The 17,908-nt window shown below is 38.2% G+C and overlaps 1 protein-coding gene across 3 annotated transcripts in view; it reads left to right on the top strand.

Moving 5' to 3' along the window:
* The window catches only part of GLCE (glucuronic acid epimerase), a 113,736-nt gene extending 98,490 nt beyond the window's left edge, over positions 1 to 15,246 (top strand). For all 3 annotated transcript variants that reach the window (XM_067555497.1, XM_067555498.1, XM_067555496.1), the window contains 3 exons: positions 510 to 1,105; positions 7,115 to 7,360; positions 11,360 to 15,246. In XM_067555497.1, the coding sequence (XP_067411598.1) occupies positions 523 to 1,105; positions 7,115 to 7,360; positions 11,360 to 12,384 (1,854 nt within the window). In that variant the 5' untranslated portion in view covers positions 510 to 522 and the 3' untranslated portion in view covers positions 12,385 to 15,246. The remainder of the gene's footprint in view (positions 1 to 509; positions 1,106 to 7,114; positions 7,361 to 11,359) is intronic.
* The last annotated feature ends 2,662 nt before the right edge of the window (positions 15,247 to 17,908 follow it).

Below are 17,908 nucleotides of genomic sequence, written 5' to 3'. Positions count from 1 at the left end.
GCTCATGCAGCACAACAAAATTCTGTTGATAAATGCCTTTCTATTGTTATAGTCCAAAGTTGGTGATGTGAGCTACTAATCAGTATGTTCACTTGGTTGGGATTTGTTTGGAGGACGGAGATCTAAAGGGATCCTGATGGATGCCCCTCCATATGTTACTCCTAAGTCAGTCATGCTTGCACACAGCCCCCTTGCATGACAGACATAGTTCATGGTTTACCTCTGTCTGAGAGTTTCACACATCTACTTCCAGATTCTATAGTTAGAGTCCACGTGTTGGTTCGAGAGCTTGCTAGAGAATAACAGAAAGTGTTACTGCCCATCTCCTTATACCCCGCCCATCAGAGCCAGGGATGAGGTTGAATCCAAACTGAGCTCCCCCAGATGGCAGTGCACTGTCGAATCACCAGCCCTGTTGCTGTCTTTTGAAATAAAAGCAAAAGCTATCACTTTCCCTGTTTCAATCTGCTCCATGTTTATACTTGAAAACCTCTCCTTTTATTTTGTAGGTATGGTGTGAATATGCGTTGCTTGGCAGCTCGGGTCAACTATAAGACTTTGATCATCATCTGCACTCTCTTCACTCTGGTCACAGTCCTGCTGTGGAATAGATGCTCCAGTGATAAAACTATTCTGTTTTCACGAAACCTGAACAATGGCTTCAGAGTAGATGGATTGGAAAAACGAACAGCTGCCTCTGAAAGTAACAACTATATAAACAGCCTAGCAAAGCAGCAGAGTGAGGAGGCGTCACCTCAAGAGCAACAGAAAGCCCCTCCTGTTGTTGGAGGGTTCAATAGCAATGGACACAAAGTTTTGGGACTTAAATACGAAGAAATTGACTGTCTGATCAATGATGAGCATACAATTAAAGGGAGGAGAGAGGGCAATGAGGTCTTTCTGCCATTCACTTGGGTGGAGAAATACTTTGAGGTTTATGGGAAGATTGCTCAGTATGATGGCTATGACAGATTTGAGTTCTCTCATAGCTACTCTAAAGTATACGCACAGAGAGCACCTTACCACCCTGATGGAGTATTCATGTCCTTTGAGGGTTACAATGTAGAAGTTCGAGATAGAGTGAAGTGCATAAGTGGTGTTGAAGGTAGGTGGTGTATGTATTTTACAATTGAAATGCATCTTAAAATTGTGTCTCCTAATTTGAGATGCAAGATGATTGTTTTCATTTTCTCCAGTCTCCCTAAGAAAGAATGGTGTCAGTGACATTCTCAAGTTTATGCTAGTCTATCCCTTACCGTTCCTTCCAGTGTCCTCCTTGCATCTCTAATTCTGGTTTGCAGCAGACCCTGCAGTGCTGTTGTGCTTCTCTAACACGCATGGAGAGAGGTGATAAACTCAGGGTGTCTACACTGCCCGCTCTGTGGGGATCGATGCAATGGGGTCAATTGAGTGGGCTGTGAAGACCCGCTCAATCAATCCCGGAAGTGCTTTCCGGTCAACGTGATTAATCCACCTCCCTGAAAGGAGTAAGGCTGCGTTGACTGGAGGGCGTCTCCCGTCGATGCAGTGCAGTGAAGACACCGCGGTACGCCAATGTAAATAAGTCGATGGGAGATCCCATATCACTGCTGACAGCAATGTGGACCAGGCCTCAGAGAGCTGAGGTGTAGGGACACTAGCATTTGAGGTCTGCCATTCAATAGTATACAGCTAAATTGTCTATTAGTATTTTGTCTTTTTTATTTAACAAGATTCTGAATTTTTTTGTTTTGGTTTATAAATATCCAAGTTAACACAACAATTTAACCTGCTTTGGAACACTTTTAGAGCAAAACAATAAATGTGCACAAGCAGAAAACAGTGCAGGATTAAGTTCTTCCTGATCGAGGTTGGCCCAGCACAGGTTGTAAGCAAATCAAGGTAACAGAGTCACTTCGATTTCTGAAGACAGGATAAGATTATTTCTTCAAATTGTACTATGATATGTCATGCTTTTCTGTGTAATTACAGGAGAGATTTCGAAGAATTGTCTGAGTTGAGTGAGAAGGCATTTAAGCCATTAAAGCTTCATCTCATAAGACTCTGAATAAAGTTCAAGTACAATAGAACCTTTCTAATTTGCACTTTGCTGAGCCACATGATCCAGAATTTGTACACAAACAGCACTCTTTCCACTTCATAGGAAAGATCTAATAGTAGAAAATTCCAGTGAGATCTCATCACTAAGAATTAATTACTTTTACAAACATACTACAGAAAAGTTACTAGCATACTATCACATACTATAAAAAACTAAAACTAAACTGCACTTGTGAAATAAATGAACAAAGTGCATTAATGCGATGATGTATTCCGGAGTTTTTCCTAACAATAATAGTAAATAACTTGCCAGTTTTGAAAATGTAGTAACTTGTAATGTGTCACTTGTGATGTTTCACTGTATTTTAATATCAACTCTGACTTCCATTGTAGGGTCATTTCTAAACCCCTGCACATCAGAAAATTAGTTTGTTTTAAAAGATGCGCAAGTGTGAGTGAACCATGTCTGAATTAATCATGATACGATGTGCTTTAATCTCTTCCTGGTTATATTATCACATTCCGACTAACTTAGGTACCAACCAAGCAAAATGCTATGATATCTCTTCAGTCAACATATTAAACTATTTGCGTTTGCCAGATGACATCTTAGCTCTAATATCTCAAAATGTGGTGGTCTCCTCCCATTTTTAAACTTCCACCTTGCTATGGAAAGAGAGGATTGACACCTGGAGCTGTTCTTGTGATCTTCAAGAAAAAGGTTTACTAATTCTATAGGTCCCGATTCTATTGGGTTGCATGGTGGCCTAGCTCTGAATGTAGACTTTTTTTTTCCCCCTTAGGGCTTGTCCGTATTTAAAACTCTAAAGTGGCACTGCTGTGACACTGCAGAGTAGACACTACCTATGCTGACAGAAAAGGTTCTTCCATCAGCTTATGTGATCCACCTCCTCAAGAGGCTGTGGTTAGGTAAACGGAAAAATTCTTTCATTGACCTAGCACTGTCTACATCGGGGGTTAGGTTGGCCTACCTACATCTGTCAAGGGTGTGGATTTTTCACACCCCTAAGAGATGTAGCAATGCCGATGTGAATTCCCAGCATAAACCAGCTCTATGGTGCCTGATTTTCATTTGTCTCTGACCTGTAAGGAAGAGGGGAGTGCGCGCTGAGTCTTGTGACATTCCCAAAATTACAGATAAATTAGATACCCAGTAATGTAAGCACCACATATGCACAAAGAGGGCAATTTTTAATGAAACAGACTATCAATTAGAAAGTCTGATGTAGAGTATCATTTAGAAAATCTGGTTATCTACATCAGACTTTCTAATCAATAGTCTGTTTCATTAAAAATTGCCCTCTCTGTGCATATGTGGTGTTCAGTGTGCTGTCGGTCTTAGATGTTAAATGTAGAATTTATCTGCAATTGGTCACTTTGCAGTACTACTGACTTTTAGTCTGAAAAGTGAAGTGAAATCCACAATACAAAACAATGCAGGACAAGTTCTGCTGTCTTTCAACTTGCAAAATATGTATGCTCCACACAGATCTGGAATATATCTAGCTGCTGTATATTTCAGCCACAAATTTCTGTGAATGAATTTAATCAAATTGTCAAGTGTCATTTATCTACAAATTTGGCTTTCTGCATTACTCCATTTAACCCTGTCGTCATGCAGTGTGGTGCCAAGAATCTTGATGTGGCTGGGGAAATAGAATTGCCCACATCTGTCAGACAGGTTTCAGTGGAGAAAAAACTATTGCTTGAGGGGGAGAGGATGGATATCAAAGTAAAACCATTTGAAAAAGGTTGTAGGTTTTGAATGCAAACTAATAGAATGATGCAAGATCACAGTCTATATATAATATTTCTTATATTGTCACCTAGATGTGATGAAGAAGAGCTCATTATATTTTACCTTGTCTCATTTGCACAAGGTTAATATGTTGCCTTGTGTCCTGTGACCTGGAGAATTTAATCATGTCATCTTCTTAAATTAACAGCTACAAGTAAAGCTTTTATAGCAGATTTCATTTGGTGCATCCTATGATCCCAATACATGCACCCTTAACTGAGAACACTTAGTATTAATAAGTGAGTTAGCTTCCAGCAGTTGAGATAATACATAGTACTTAAATATTTCCCTTGATGCTTTTACTCTTCAGGCAAAAGTAGTTCATCAACTTACTTTCAAGAACACTTAGTATTAGTAACATGAAGCACAGATAATCTATGAAAATGTATCTTCTTTAATTTAGTTTTATCTTTTCATTACACTAGGTTCTAGGCGTAACTAGCTTCCAACCTTGACATTTCCAAGGGACAAAAATGGTGCAAATGCCACAATATCTATTTTCACCTTCAGTTTTCTTCACTTTGTGCAATTCAAATGTTTGAAGGGCTGAGATCCTCTTTCCTGCAGGGAGTTCAAGACACTTTTCACTTTAAGATTCAACTTGGAGACTGAACTGAAAAAACAGTAAATTATGTTTCAGTTAAACTCCAACAAGTTTTGGAAAAAAATATTTTATCTATGATTCACGCTATTTGTGCATTTCCTTTCATATTATCATATATCCAGATATTGGCAAATAAATTATAGCCTTTTTCCATATACTAAGGTTCCTCTTGTTTTCCATGTTCAGTCAGTGATATGATATGTTGTCTGTTAAAAATTACTTTGACAAGTTAGATGTCTTCAAGTCACCACGGCCTGATGAAATACATCCTAGAATACTCAAGGAGCTGACTGAGAAGATATCTCAGCCATTAGCGATTATCTTTGAAAAGTCATGGAAGACAGGAGAGATTCCAGAGAACTGGAAAAGGGCTAATGTAGTGCAAACTATAAAAAGAGATAAGGACAATCTTGGAAATTACAGACCAGTCAGCTTAACTTGAGTACCCGGAAACAAATAATTAAGCAATCCATGCTCCCTTGCCAGAGTTTAAAAACATAATTAGGAAGGCCAAAAAAGAATGTGAAGAACAGCTAGCCAAAGACTCAAAAAGTAACAGCAAAAAAATGTTAAAGTACACCAGAAGCAGGAAGCCTGCTAAACAACCTGTGGGGCCACTGGATGATCAAGATGCTAAAGGAGCACTCAAGAAAGATAAGCCTGTTGCGGAGAAAATGAATTCTTTGAGTCGGTTTTCATGGCTGAGGATGTGAGGGAGATTCCCAAACCTGAGCCAGTCTTTTTAGGTGACAAATCTGAGGAACTGTCCTATATTGAGGTGTCACTGGAGGAGGTTTTGGAACAAATTGATAAATTAAATAGTAATAAATCACCAGGACCAGATGGTATCCACCCAAGGGCTCTGAAGGAACTCAAATGTGAAATTGCAGAACTACTAACTGTGGTATGTAACCTATCATTGAAGTCAGCTTCTGTATCAGTTGACTGGAGGACAGCTAATGTGACGCCAAGTTTTTTTAAGGGCTCCAGAGGCAATTACAGGCCAGTAAGCCTAACTTCAGTACCAGGAGAATTGGTTGAAGCTATAGGAAAGAACAGAATTATCAGACACATAGATGAATATGATTTGTTGGGGAAGAGTCAACGTGGTTTTTGTAAAGCAAAATCATGTCTCATCAATCTACTAGAATTCTTTGAGAGGGTCAACAAGTATGTGGACAAGGCTGATCTAATGGATATAGTATATTTAGATTTTCAGAACCCTTTGACAAGATCCCTCACCAAAGGCTCCTAAGCAAAGTAAGCAGTCACGGATAAGAGAGAGGTCCTCTCCTGGATCAGTAACTGGTTAAAGGATAGGAATAAATGGTCAATTTTCAGAATGGAGAGAGGTTAATAGTTGTGTCCCCCAGGGGTCTATACTGGGACCAGTACTGTGCAACATATTCATAAATGATCTGGAAAAAGGGGTAAACAGTGAGGTGGCAAAATTTGCAGATGATTCAAAACTACTCAATATCATTAAGTCCAAAGCAGACTGCGAAAAGTTACAAAGGGATCTCACAAAACTGGGTGATTGGGCAGCAAAATGGCAGATGAAATTCAATGTTGATAAATTCAGAGTAATGCACATTGGAAATCAGAATCCCAACTATACATATAAAATTATGGAGTATAAATTAGCTGTTACCACTCAAAGAGATCTTCAAGTCATTGTGGATAGTTCTCTGAAATCATCCACTAAATGTGCAGCAACCATCAAAAAAAGCTAACAATGTTAGGAATCAATAGGAAAAGGATAGATAATAAGACAGAAAATATCATATTGCCGCTTTATAAATCCATGGTATGCCCACATTTTGAATATTGCGTGCAGATCTCCTCGCCCTAGCTCAAAAAAGATATGTTGGAATTGGAAAAGGTACAGAAAAGGGTAACAAAAATTATTAGGGATATGAAAAAGCTTCCATATGAGGAGAAATAAATAAAGAATCAACTGGGGGAGGGGGATCAGGGGAGTATGCTAGAGGTCTATAAAATCATGACTGGTGTCGAGAAAATAAATAAGGAAGTGTTATTTACTCCTTCTCATAACAAAAGAACTAGGGGGGTCACCAAATGAAATAGGCAGCAGGTTTAAAATGAACAAAAGGAAGTATTTTTTCATATAACACAGTCAACCTCTGGAACTCCTTGCCAGAGGATGTTGTGAAGGCCGAGACTATAACAAGGGTTCAAAAGAGAACTAAATTAATGGAGGATAGGTCGATCAATGGCTATTAGCCAGATGGGCGGGGATTGCTGTTTACCAGAAGCTGAGAATGGGCGACGGGATGGATTACTTGATTACCTGTTCTGTTCATTCCCCTAAAGCACTTGGCATCGGCCACTGTCAGAAGACAGGGTACTGGGCTAGATGGACCATTGGTCTGACCCAGTGTAGCCGTTCTTATGTTCACCTCTGGTCTGTTTTGACATCAGTTTTTAGTATTTGCAGACCTTGATTAAAAATGGGAGTAAGTCACCTTTTTTTGAACAGGGTTTCTTTGTGTGTGCCTGAGAACTAATAGTGAAAGTTACTCTGGTAAATGGTGCTTATGTAAAACTGTGGTGGGAGAGAAAAGGAGACAGAATTCTAAACTGTATTTTAAATGTTCTAACAATTATTCGTGTTTTTCCCTATATTATAGGTGTGCCATTATCCACACAATGGGGACCTCAAGGCTATTTCTACCCAATCCAGATTGCACAATATGGGCTAAGTCATTATAGTAAAAATCTGACTGAGAAACCACCTCACATAGAGGTGTATGAAACAGCTGAAGACAAGGACAAAAACAGCAGACCTGTTGACTGGACTATACCAAAAGGTTGTTCTGTTTCGACAGTACCTGATAAATCCAGGTTCACTAATGTTAAACAGTTTGTCGCTCCAGGTGCGTTATTGTAACTACATCACAGATAAGCCATTTGTGTTAATTTGTGCAGATGTTGCCAAGGGAGTCCTAACTTTCCTTTATTAAATACATATGTATGTAATCTTGTTGACTTTTCATCTTTGAAATCTCACCTGAAAACATTCCTTCTCCTTTGTCTGTCTCTTTTTCTTTCCTTCTATCTGATCTCTTCACTTGGTATGTAACTCCAAAGTGAACAGAAGCTGTATTATAGAAGAGATTCTGCCAGAGAGATAACAGAAAAGCTGCAGATGGAATTCTGCAGCCTTTAGCTGCCATGCCTATCACAAGAGTAGAAGGAAGCAAATAACCTTGGAACCAGTCTGCACTATAGGAAATGGGACTAAAATAAATATGGCAATCTTGTGCTAACGAATTACAGATAGGCTGCTAGTGCAATCTCCTCTCTTCAGCCTTCTCTGCATGCACTCCATCAGTGTTTCCATTCTCCATCCCTGTATTCAAAGACTCTTCATTATAATGTAAATGTTTCTGTTGTGATTAAACTTGGCGTACAAGTTTTCCTACCATATTTAGTTTGTCAATTCAGGCCTTTGTAAGCCTAAGGAAAGAGGGGAAGTTGGACTACATGTGGCTTCAGTTTTTTTAATATTCTGCTGCTCTGTAACAATACTGCAGATTCATGCAGCAAGGATTAAATCGTAAGGTGGGTTTAGCATACTTTGTAAACTAAAATAACCAACATATACATCTTTTAGTTCAAGAGGGTTTTGAACTGGAGTTTATGGAGGAAATCAAGAATGTCTAATTCTGTAACATACCATCTGTTTCATTGTTCATAGGATGGCTATGGAAACAGGCCCAAGATGTTCTGTATTCTGACCTTGCCCCAGATTCTAAAGGATCTAGCATAACTGCTTTATGCGCCATTGCTGGTGGAATCTGACCCTAAAACTCAAAGTAGCTGGCAATTTGGAGGGTCCTCCAGTGGTATAGTGGCTTCCTGCTGCCAGTGTAAAGGGATATGGCTGGGAAAAAAGCTATAACCCGAACTTCCCTGTGTCCTGCTGAGCCCCAGCTACCATATCAGTCTCTTGGGTGTCATTGGTGGTTGATGTAATGTCAAATAGCTTTCAGGCTGCTCTAAATGACACCCAGTTACAACTAGCCTAGGTGGGGAGCAAAGGCTACCTTCCCAGCTGCACTGCTTTGTTGTCTGTAGCCAATTTTCTGAGCCTTTGTTCTTACCCAGCCCCTCTGAGTTGTCCCAGTCAGTATGTATCTAGCTGTTAAGACACCATGTGTCTGTGGCTCTTTTCTCCACTGTCAGTATTCTAAAATATATTTTGCTTCCTCTTGAGTTGTCATATTCTGTTTCATACTTAACAAAACAAATCATCTATAAAACAAAATTCATTATTTTATGCAACATTTTCCCCTTGTACTAAGACAGCCTCATTAGTAAGGACAGTCTGTATTTTTCTCCCTAATCAATACCCATTAGAATTAATGAGTCCATTACTTAAAAAGACAATGAAGTAATTTTAGTCAGCACCTTAGGCCTGGGTCTCTAAGGAAAAAGTTGTCAGAACACTCTTGTGTCTTTATAGTAGATAAATATAAGGAAAGGAAAGGAAAGGTTATAAGATCTCTTATGCATTCTCCCCTCATCCTTTATTGATGGCAGAATAATCTTCAGACCTTGAAGGCCACAGTACGAATCCACTCATCTTAGAAGGCCTTAAGTAATGGATTTATAGGTGCTTAATGCAGTGCAAGTAATGGGCAACCTTTAGGGTTTTTTTATTTGGTTCTTAACTTCTTGCCTCTTTTCCCATAGTGCTCTGTAGGATAGAAAGCAAAGGGAATAAGCAGAAATGATAGATGGTGACAGTCAACTTTTTAACATTGTTTTGGGGTTTTTTTTTAAAAAAAAAACAAATTTATTTTACTGCATTTTGTTGGTATTGTTTTTGAGTTAGATGGTCATTCCCATAAACAAGAACAGTAGTGCAACAAAGCACTGCTAGTTTTCTACTCCAAATGCAGATGCTGAATTTCTGAGCTTAAAAAAACTAAAGTTTTATTTAAAAAAAATAAAATTAAATCATAAGAGATATGGTAGCACTTGTACAGTGCTGCAAATTGTAGCAGATTGTACAGTGCAGAATGTGAAAATATAGTCATGATGCAAAGCATTATGGATTAGTTTGGTAGATGGGAAAAACCTTGTTTTTGAGGGAATGTGGGTCATAACTCAGTTGTACACCTAGAAATATTTATGGGGTATTTCATACATCAAGGAGCTCAAACAAAAGAAATAATCACCTATCACACATGAGAATTTTATTCCATTAAAACCATTTAATTTAAAATGACTGTCTTTAAATGTTCATCATCCCTCTGTGCTTTCAAAACTACAAGATCTGCACACAATCTTACAAATTAATTAGTTCTTTGATCAACAACTACAGTTTGGGGGAGGATTTGGATTTACACTTAAAAGCTAATGTGAGGAAACAGGCTTTCTTTATTGTGTACTGCTTTGGAACCTTATTTAATTGTTAACATATTAAAAAAACAAATAAAACCACAGAGCACTGAGTTTTGCCCTTGTAGAGGTTAAAAAATTAAAATTTATTTGTGTTAATTTTTCCTCTAAATTGATTAGTTTCCTGCTCTTGAAACCGTCAAGCAGGCAAAAACTCAACTAATAGAGTTGAGATAGATTTTATCTCATCTCATCTGTTAATAGATTTTAATTTTAGACCCAACAGATCTCTAACTACCTTTTTCTTTCTCAGCTCTCCAAACTGTTTTACTTAATGTGGCTCTAGTCTGAAGTGTGACTAAAAATGGCATAGCTGGAGCTCCATGTTTTTCTCTCCGTTTCAAATATTTTCAGTTTGCAGCTAAAGAGTTCTTTACTAATAAGCTCAGTAGAATCTCTGTAAATCAAGCTGAGTTCTTTCCTTCTGGTACATATCCAGTAACAGATGTCTGCAGGCCCAATTAGGTCCTCAATTATGCTTGTGCAACACCCAATGCCTTCAGTAGATTTCCACAGTTATAGCTGGTGGGCCCTGTGGTAGAACTTGGTAAACAACTAAGCTGATGACAGTGGAATCTGCCGTGGGGTGTTTTGACTTCTATTTTAGCTATATACGTTTCTGACTGGGGAATTGAAGAGAAGTGGACAGTTAATTATCTATTGGCATATGTCATGTCAACTGCTTTATGTGACTGCAAGTCCCACAACACGTAATCCCAAATTAGTGTCAGACACCCAATTTGCGCACACACAATTGGATTTTTATTGAAAGATGAAATACAGTGTTGTCTCTTCTGTACGGCCCTTCTTTCTTTGAATCATAAGCGGCTGGGACAAATTTCCCATACTGTGTTACTAGAATGCCAGACCTGGCTAGGGTAAAATTTATTGTAGTTAGAGGGGTTTATATTTTTTTAATTGTATTGCTTGGGTAGCTTGTATTTCTATCTACTATGGATAACTTAATGCTACCAAACATACTTCATATTCTCAGTGATGCAGCCCGTCAACCTCTTTTCATCTCTGTCCCTCTCTCTAGCTCCTCTTTTGCCAGCTGTCCTTTGCCTGAAGAGTCCATTTGGGCATCTATGTTACATCCAGGGTGTTGGTCAGCTAGCATAGGATACTGAAGAAGCAATTTGGCCAACACCTTGGAAGTCAGCAGTGCATTAATGTAGGATAGAGGAGGGAATTTTCCCTTATGGTACAGGAATTCATCCTTGACCCATTAATTTGATGCTGTAGTCTTAATTTAGTAATAAGCAATAAAGAACTGACATACAAAACGGAAGTAAAAATTTTAGGTTATAGATTGAGTGCCCTTGAATTATTTCAGATTTTATCTGGCAAACCTAATTGCATGGTATAACTTCTAAATATTTTATTAATATACATTCTGGAGGATCATTTTTTTTACCCCTAACCAGTTTCTTTTTGTTTGTTTGTTTGTTTTGCTATTTTTCCAGAAAATACTGAAGGGGCATCTCTGCAGCTTGGGAACACAAGAGATTTTATTATTTCTTTTGACCTCAAATTCATCACAAATGGGAGCATATCTGTGGTTCTAGAAACAACTGAGAAGAACCAGCTCTTCACCATACACTATGTCTCAAACACTCAGCTGATAGCTTTTAAAGACAGAGATATTTACTATGGCATTGGGTCTAGGACCAGTTGGAGCACAGTCACAAGGGATCTGGTAACTGATTTAAGGAAAGGAGTTGGTCTCTCCAACACGAAAGCTGTGAAACAGACAAAAATAATGCCTAAAAAAGTGGCTAGGTTAGTCACAAAAGGAAAAGGCTTCATTGATAACGTCACTATATCAACGACTGCTCACATGGCGGCTTTTTTTGCTGCGAGTGATTGGCTAGTGAGGAACCAGGATGAAAAAGGTGGCTGGCCAATTATGGTGACACGGAAGTTAGGGGAAGGGTTTAAATCTTTAGACCCTGGCTGGTACTCTGCCATGGCACAAGGGCAGGCCATTTCAACGTTAGTCAGGGCTTATCTGTTAACGAAAGACCACACATTCCTCAACTCAGCTTTACAGGCAACAGCACCTTACAAGCTCCCGTCAGAGCAGCATGGAGTGAAAGCTGTCTTTATGAACAAATATGACTGGTATGAAGAGTACCCAACTTCGCCTAGCTCATTTGTTTTAAATGGTTTCATGTACTCCTTGATTGGATTGTATGACTTAAAAGAAACTGCAGGCGAGAAACTAGGGAAAGAGGCAAAGTCTTTATTTGATCGAGGCATGGAGTCCCTCAAAGCCATGCTTCCACTCTATGATACTGGCTCAGGAACGATCTACGACCTTCGTCATTTCATACTTGGCTCGGCTCCCAATTTGGCCCGTTGGGACTATCACACCACCCACATCAACCAACTCCAGCTATTAAGTACGATTGATGACTCCCCAGTTTTCAAAGAATTTGCCAAGAGATGGAAGAGCTATCTTAAAGGCGGCAGGGCAAAGCACAACTAGAGCTCACAACCAAAACCAAGTTGCAGCAATGTGCTGTGGACAGGAATTATTGGACTCCTTAAAGCTAAACAAAGGTACATTTTAAAAGGTTGCATACTAAGTTTTTGTGGACAATTTCAAAGTGGTCCTTAAACTGATCTTCAGAAATAATTGCATTCCAGCGTGAGAATACTTCTTCCTGTGAGGTGGAATTTGAAGCAGGGCTCCAGACACAGGACAGAGTAACAGCTGGTAACTTTAACTTGTTTACCTACCCATTGTGTTCCATAGCGAAATTATTCGCACGGAACAAAATCCATTTGTACTCTTGAGTTTGTGGGGGAAGTTTTATTTTTCCTTTTTGTAGGCAAAAGATCATTTACAGAAGCCATACAGGTCTCTAAAGTCTGGCACCTGCCTGAAAAGTTAGTATGTGGCCTCTTTTAAAATGGAATTATCTGTGTATATGTTGGGAACAGAATTACAGATCATGTGATGTAATGCAGTAAATGTGTATTTACTTGTAGCCTGGATAGTGGACAGTGTATCTTTTTAAAAAGTGTTTGTTTTATACAAATTCTTTTCTTGGGGAAAAATACACAAATTTGTTTTAAATTCTATATATGGAGAAATACTTTGAACATATGGTTTCTTCAGATGTGTAAATGGAAAATACTCCTAGCCAGCATTCAGGCTTTTTGAGTTATGTAAGCACAACTCAATGGGACTAGTTGACTGCACAAAAACTGCAAGCATACCATTTAAATTCGAATCTACAATCGTAATTGAGGCTTCCTAATCAGCATTCCCCCCCATGCAGTTGGAATCTCTTGTTGTGGAAGCTGATGTGTTGTACTGTATTTTCACCCATGTATGAGAGATTTCTGTATATGGTGGCAAATCCATTCTTTGGGAGATTTCTACTGGAACCCTAAAAACATGGTGAGGGGCTAATTTAAGTAGCTGATAGAAAACTTGATTTAAAGGAATTTATTATCAGTATGATTTTTTTCTAGTGATTTAATTTTCAAACTTTTTTAAAAGTGGGTCAAGCATTTTAAATGTTAAAATTACAATGTAGGTCTCTCTACCCACAATATTGGCTTAACATTTTATATCAATTCTCAGCGGTTCTGACAAGTGAGGAAGAGTACATGTGCAATAACTGAATGTTTCAGAACCCATGCATTCAGAGACATACATTATTCAGAATTAACCTAATTTTTTTTTTATATTTATAATGTCTTTTCACTAGCCATTATGGGCTTTCATTTCAACATGTGTATTGCCTCCTTGTAGGTCAGAGAAAGTAAACGAACCAGCTCATCGTGTCATTGGACCAATACTGTTTTTAATGGAAGGCTAACTAGTAATTGATGCAGGATACATCAGTAATATCTGCTAATATTTTGGTCAGTACTGATTATGACACTCAGACATTTGATTTGTAGACACATTCCAGTATGGTAAAGTACACATGCTAGTTAACACATTTTTTTCATTGGTCCTATTGTACATAACATTTCTTATGTGTGGTTTAAAAACAAATACCAAGGAAAGTTTATTTGAGAGGTGAAAGATGTTTGTATTGGGGACAAAATAAATTCAAACCATTGAAAGGACAGACATGACAGATCATAGTATGACTTTAAAGCATTTTCTGTTTTGCTCATAAATGTATTAAACAGTTTTGTAGTTCTTTTGATCTTTGGAAACACATAACATGATCCTATTGATTAGTACAAAAAGTAGATGTCACAGCAGAACTATTTTGAACTCTAAAATATTTATCAATACCAAAGTGTTCAGAGAGGAGATTTTCCTCAAATTACAAAAAAAAAACAAAAACAAAAAACCCAACTTCTGCAATGGCTGATCTCTATATGAGACCAAAAGAGCTGTCTTTCTGGTGTGTTTTCTCAACATTATACCCATTTTAGATATGGAGACTCAAATGAGAATGTTTGGGTACTGCTTCTGTGACAAATAACAGTGCCTTAACAAAGTGGACATCTTTTCCTACTGTATTAGGAAAAGACAGTGTTAAAAAGAAATAGTGGCATTGATCTTTCCATGTTTCATACCTCATATCGGAGTCCATCTAGCAGCAGACAAATAGATTGATTAAGAAACATAAGTTAATAATTTCAGCAGAGAAATGGATGTTATACCATTGTATTTTTAACAAAATCTCCATTGCATTTTTGTTTTTTGATTGCATATGCATGTAAATTAAGCGACCAATCATGAATGCTTATGGAACCTAAAGCATGGATTCCTCGTCTCAGTTTTAAAAAAGTGGGCTGTGAGAGAGCATTAATGGACACCAATGCCGGTAATTTCATTTGTTTGATTTCACTGTCTGATTCCTTTTGTACCTCTGTTTTTAAAATGACAAAAGATCTTAAAGGCTAAGGTCTATTTAACCCATTCACTAGGATTATTGTACATATATATTTCATCAGAAACACAGTGCACGTGGGTATATGCAAACCAGTGACACACAAGCACAACTATAGGCGTGTGGCAGTGCTGTTTTTCTTGGCCATCGTGTGAGATATTCACTGAAAGCTGCTATTTTCACTCACTTTGTAATTGTACTTTATTCTTTTTTTTACATTTTACATGGGGGGTACGCACCATGTGTTAAATATGCAATAAATTGTTTACAGGATGCCCTTCTAAAGGGTAGTCCTTTGTAAAGCTGTACAGACTTTGCAGTTTAAGCACAATGTGCACATGTTAGTTTTATATACAGCAAGACATGATTTTTTGCAGAGGGAAAGAGGTACTATTATGTTTATATACAAAGTAAATGGATAAACGTTTGTGCTTAATGTAAAGCTGCTTTATAAAATTGTAAAATAAAATTTTTTATCTTAAGACATGTTTTTGAGTGTTTCATGTGCCAATTAAAATGTATCACCTGTATGAGAAAATGTAATCGCTTGATTGCACATAAGTAAAAACAAGCCCATTATCTGGTTAGCAATCTTCTTAATGGTTTGATAAATGTCCCCTTTCGGGATGCAGCATCCTCAAAGCAATGACCCTCTATAGTGAAGGTGGAACAGTCTTTCTGCCTGTTACTAGCTTCCTTGTTCCACTCATACCCGTGATCCTCAGCTCCCAGATAACCTTGGTACTGTCAGTTATTTCCAGTAAAGGGCCCCCAGAACCTAAATATATTTAATTCTCATACTAAGTGATCTCACATACTCGTGGGATCATTCTAAATTTGAACTGATGATCATTGGACAAGAAATAACAAAGCAAATGGATGCTCTGCATAACTATTTGCAATAATCTGTACAACAGTGTTACCAGTCTCATTTTTGCTATAGCTTTAGCTAAATACATGCCTGGCCTCTGCCTTACCTGCAGATATAAAAGTTAACCCTGTTTTTTGTTAAGGCTACTAAAGTTTAACTTACTGCAATTGAAATCCCAACAAAAAAGAATGGGTGTCTCTTGAATTTTATTCTGCAAGGCTTTTTCTGTTCCATGACTGAAGTGAAACTTTATGCTTAACACATAGGAATGGTAAATTTGGAAATATCTTGCTAGTCACTGCAGTGGCCTAGGTCACTGTTAGCTTGGAGGTGAAAAATCAGATGATTTTTATCTGCAAAGAACATTCTGACCTAGACAAGTATGTAAACTGCAAGTTAATGTGTATTTTTAATAACTTTATGCAATTCAAATAGCTAGAATATGCCTCTGCTACAATAATGCAGACTTCTCAGCATCTTTCCTTGACTATTTGGATGAAAATATGATTTTCATTACCTAGCAATTTGTTGAATGTCTGAATTGAAAATAGAAGTGAATTTAAATATGTTGTCTTGGTGATGAATTTGAATGTTTGCTGCTCAATTTATGGTGAAAGGAGATACATTTACCAGCTGCCTAGAATGATTGATAACTCACAAGTGTGCATTACATTTCCTGAATATTAAATAGTTCTCTTCTATCACTTACTAATCCTCTTCCAAAAATGGAAGGAGCTATTTAAATGACACAACTGCTCAGCATTTTAGAGTGTTAAACAAGGTTGAGTTTTGCTACAGCGAAGTGCAAGTGGTGCTACAAATCATGAGTCTTTAATACAGTATAATGCTCTTCAAATATAGCACACTTTAATATTTAATCTGCAGCCAGGGAGATTCAGATTAGGTACTAAGAAAACCTTTCTAACTACTGGGGTAGTTAAATTCTGGAATAGGCTACCAAGGGAGGTTGTGGAATTCCCGTCCCTGGAGTTTAAGAACAGGTTGCACAAACACCTGGTAGGGATGGTTTAGCTTTACTTGGCCCTGCCTCAGCGCAGGAGACTGGACTTGATGACTTCTCAAGGTCCCTTCCAGCCCTATGCTTTCTAGGATTGGGTAACGATATAGAGGAGAGGTCAGTAAGTAGTTCACATTATCGCTGTCACCAGTGACGTAGCAATGTGAAGACCACAGCCCGTCTGTTGTAACTATACAATATTGCTTTAAAAACAAGTATATTAGCAGGAAGGCAGGGCAGTGGTGAAAGAGATTGATCTAGAGAGTGCTTCGTGACCGTTGAGATAATCTCTTCTCTGCACTTTGCCTTATTGATGAAGTCACAATAGGCTTTGTTTTTGTTTGATCATGTGATGAAACTGCTTCTCCTCGTAACTGATATTTCCCATGTCTATAGCGCTTTTTGCCCAAGGATTTTTCGGTGCTTCATGCTTGTGCATAAATACTCTCCCGTTAGATGGTTAAACCCAGGCATGTAGCTGTGACATGCCCACATTCTCTTACAGCAAATCACTGTTAGAGCTGGCAGTAGAATGCGGGTCTTTTGCTCCTAACCACTGGGCCTTTGATATAAATGATCCTTTAATGAAAATGATCATGGACGTGCCTTCTCTAATATCTGTAAATGGCAACCTGTGCAGCTCAATCTGACATTCAGTTGGGGTTTCTGTTCTTTTAAGGATGCAGCTGTGCCAACAGAAGAGAGTTTTGGTTGGCATAACTAATGTTCAGGAAGGTGCTGTTCCTACACTGGCAGAAAAACTCCGTCACTGTAGGTTGCGTCTATGCTAGGGAGCTATGCTGGCTTAGACTCAGTAGTGTACAGATCAAATGTCTGCAGCAAGGGCTTCCCATCAAACAGGAACTACAGAGCATGGCTAACTTCCAACTAAATGAGACAAAGGACCTGTTCAACAGAGTGAGTGGTGGGGGATTCCTGATCCCCGTGAGAAGACAGTAAGGGCCTTCAGGGTTGATGCACCTACCTTCACCCTCATTTTCATCTTCAAAAGAGCCAATTTGTCAAAGCCAAGGAAAATTGAATGAAACTGACTGGAAGGAAACATTAAAAAAAAAAAAGAATGAAAATTGGAAGTTCACAAAGAAGAGTCTATTAAATGGCCCAAAAGCCATGATTCCACAATCTAAGAACAACTTTCTCTAAAAGCCCGTCCTGGTGCAGTACTAAAGTGAAATAAAAAAGCAATATATAGCAAAGGGGAAATAGTAATCAATGTAAACTACAAGTTAAGAAG

Source organism: Emydura macquarii, unplaced genomic scaffold (genome assembly GCF_026122565.2).
Source record: "Emydura macquarii macquarii isolate MOO-44397 ecotype Brisbane River unplaced genomic scaffold, CSIRO-AGI_Emac_v2 contig_1644, whole genome shotgun sequence".
In the NCBI taxonomy this organism is placed as follows: Eukaryota; Metazoa; Chordata; order Testudines; family Chelidae; genus Emydura; species Emydura macquarii.
This window is presented reverse-complemented; position numbering and strand designations above follow the sequence as displayed.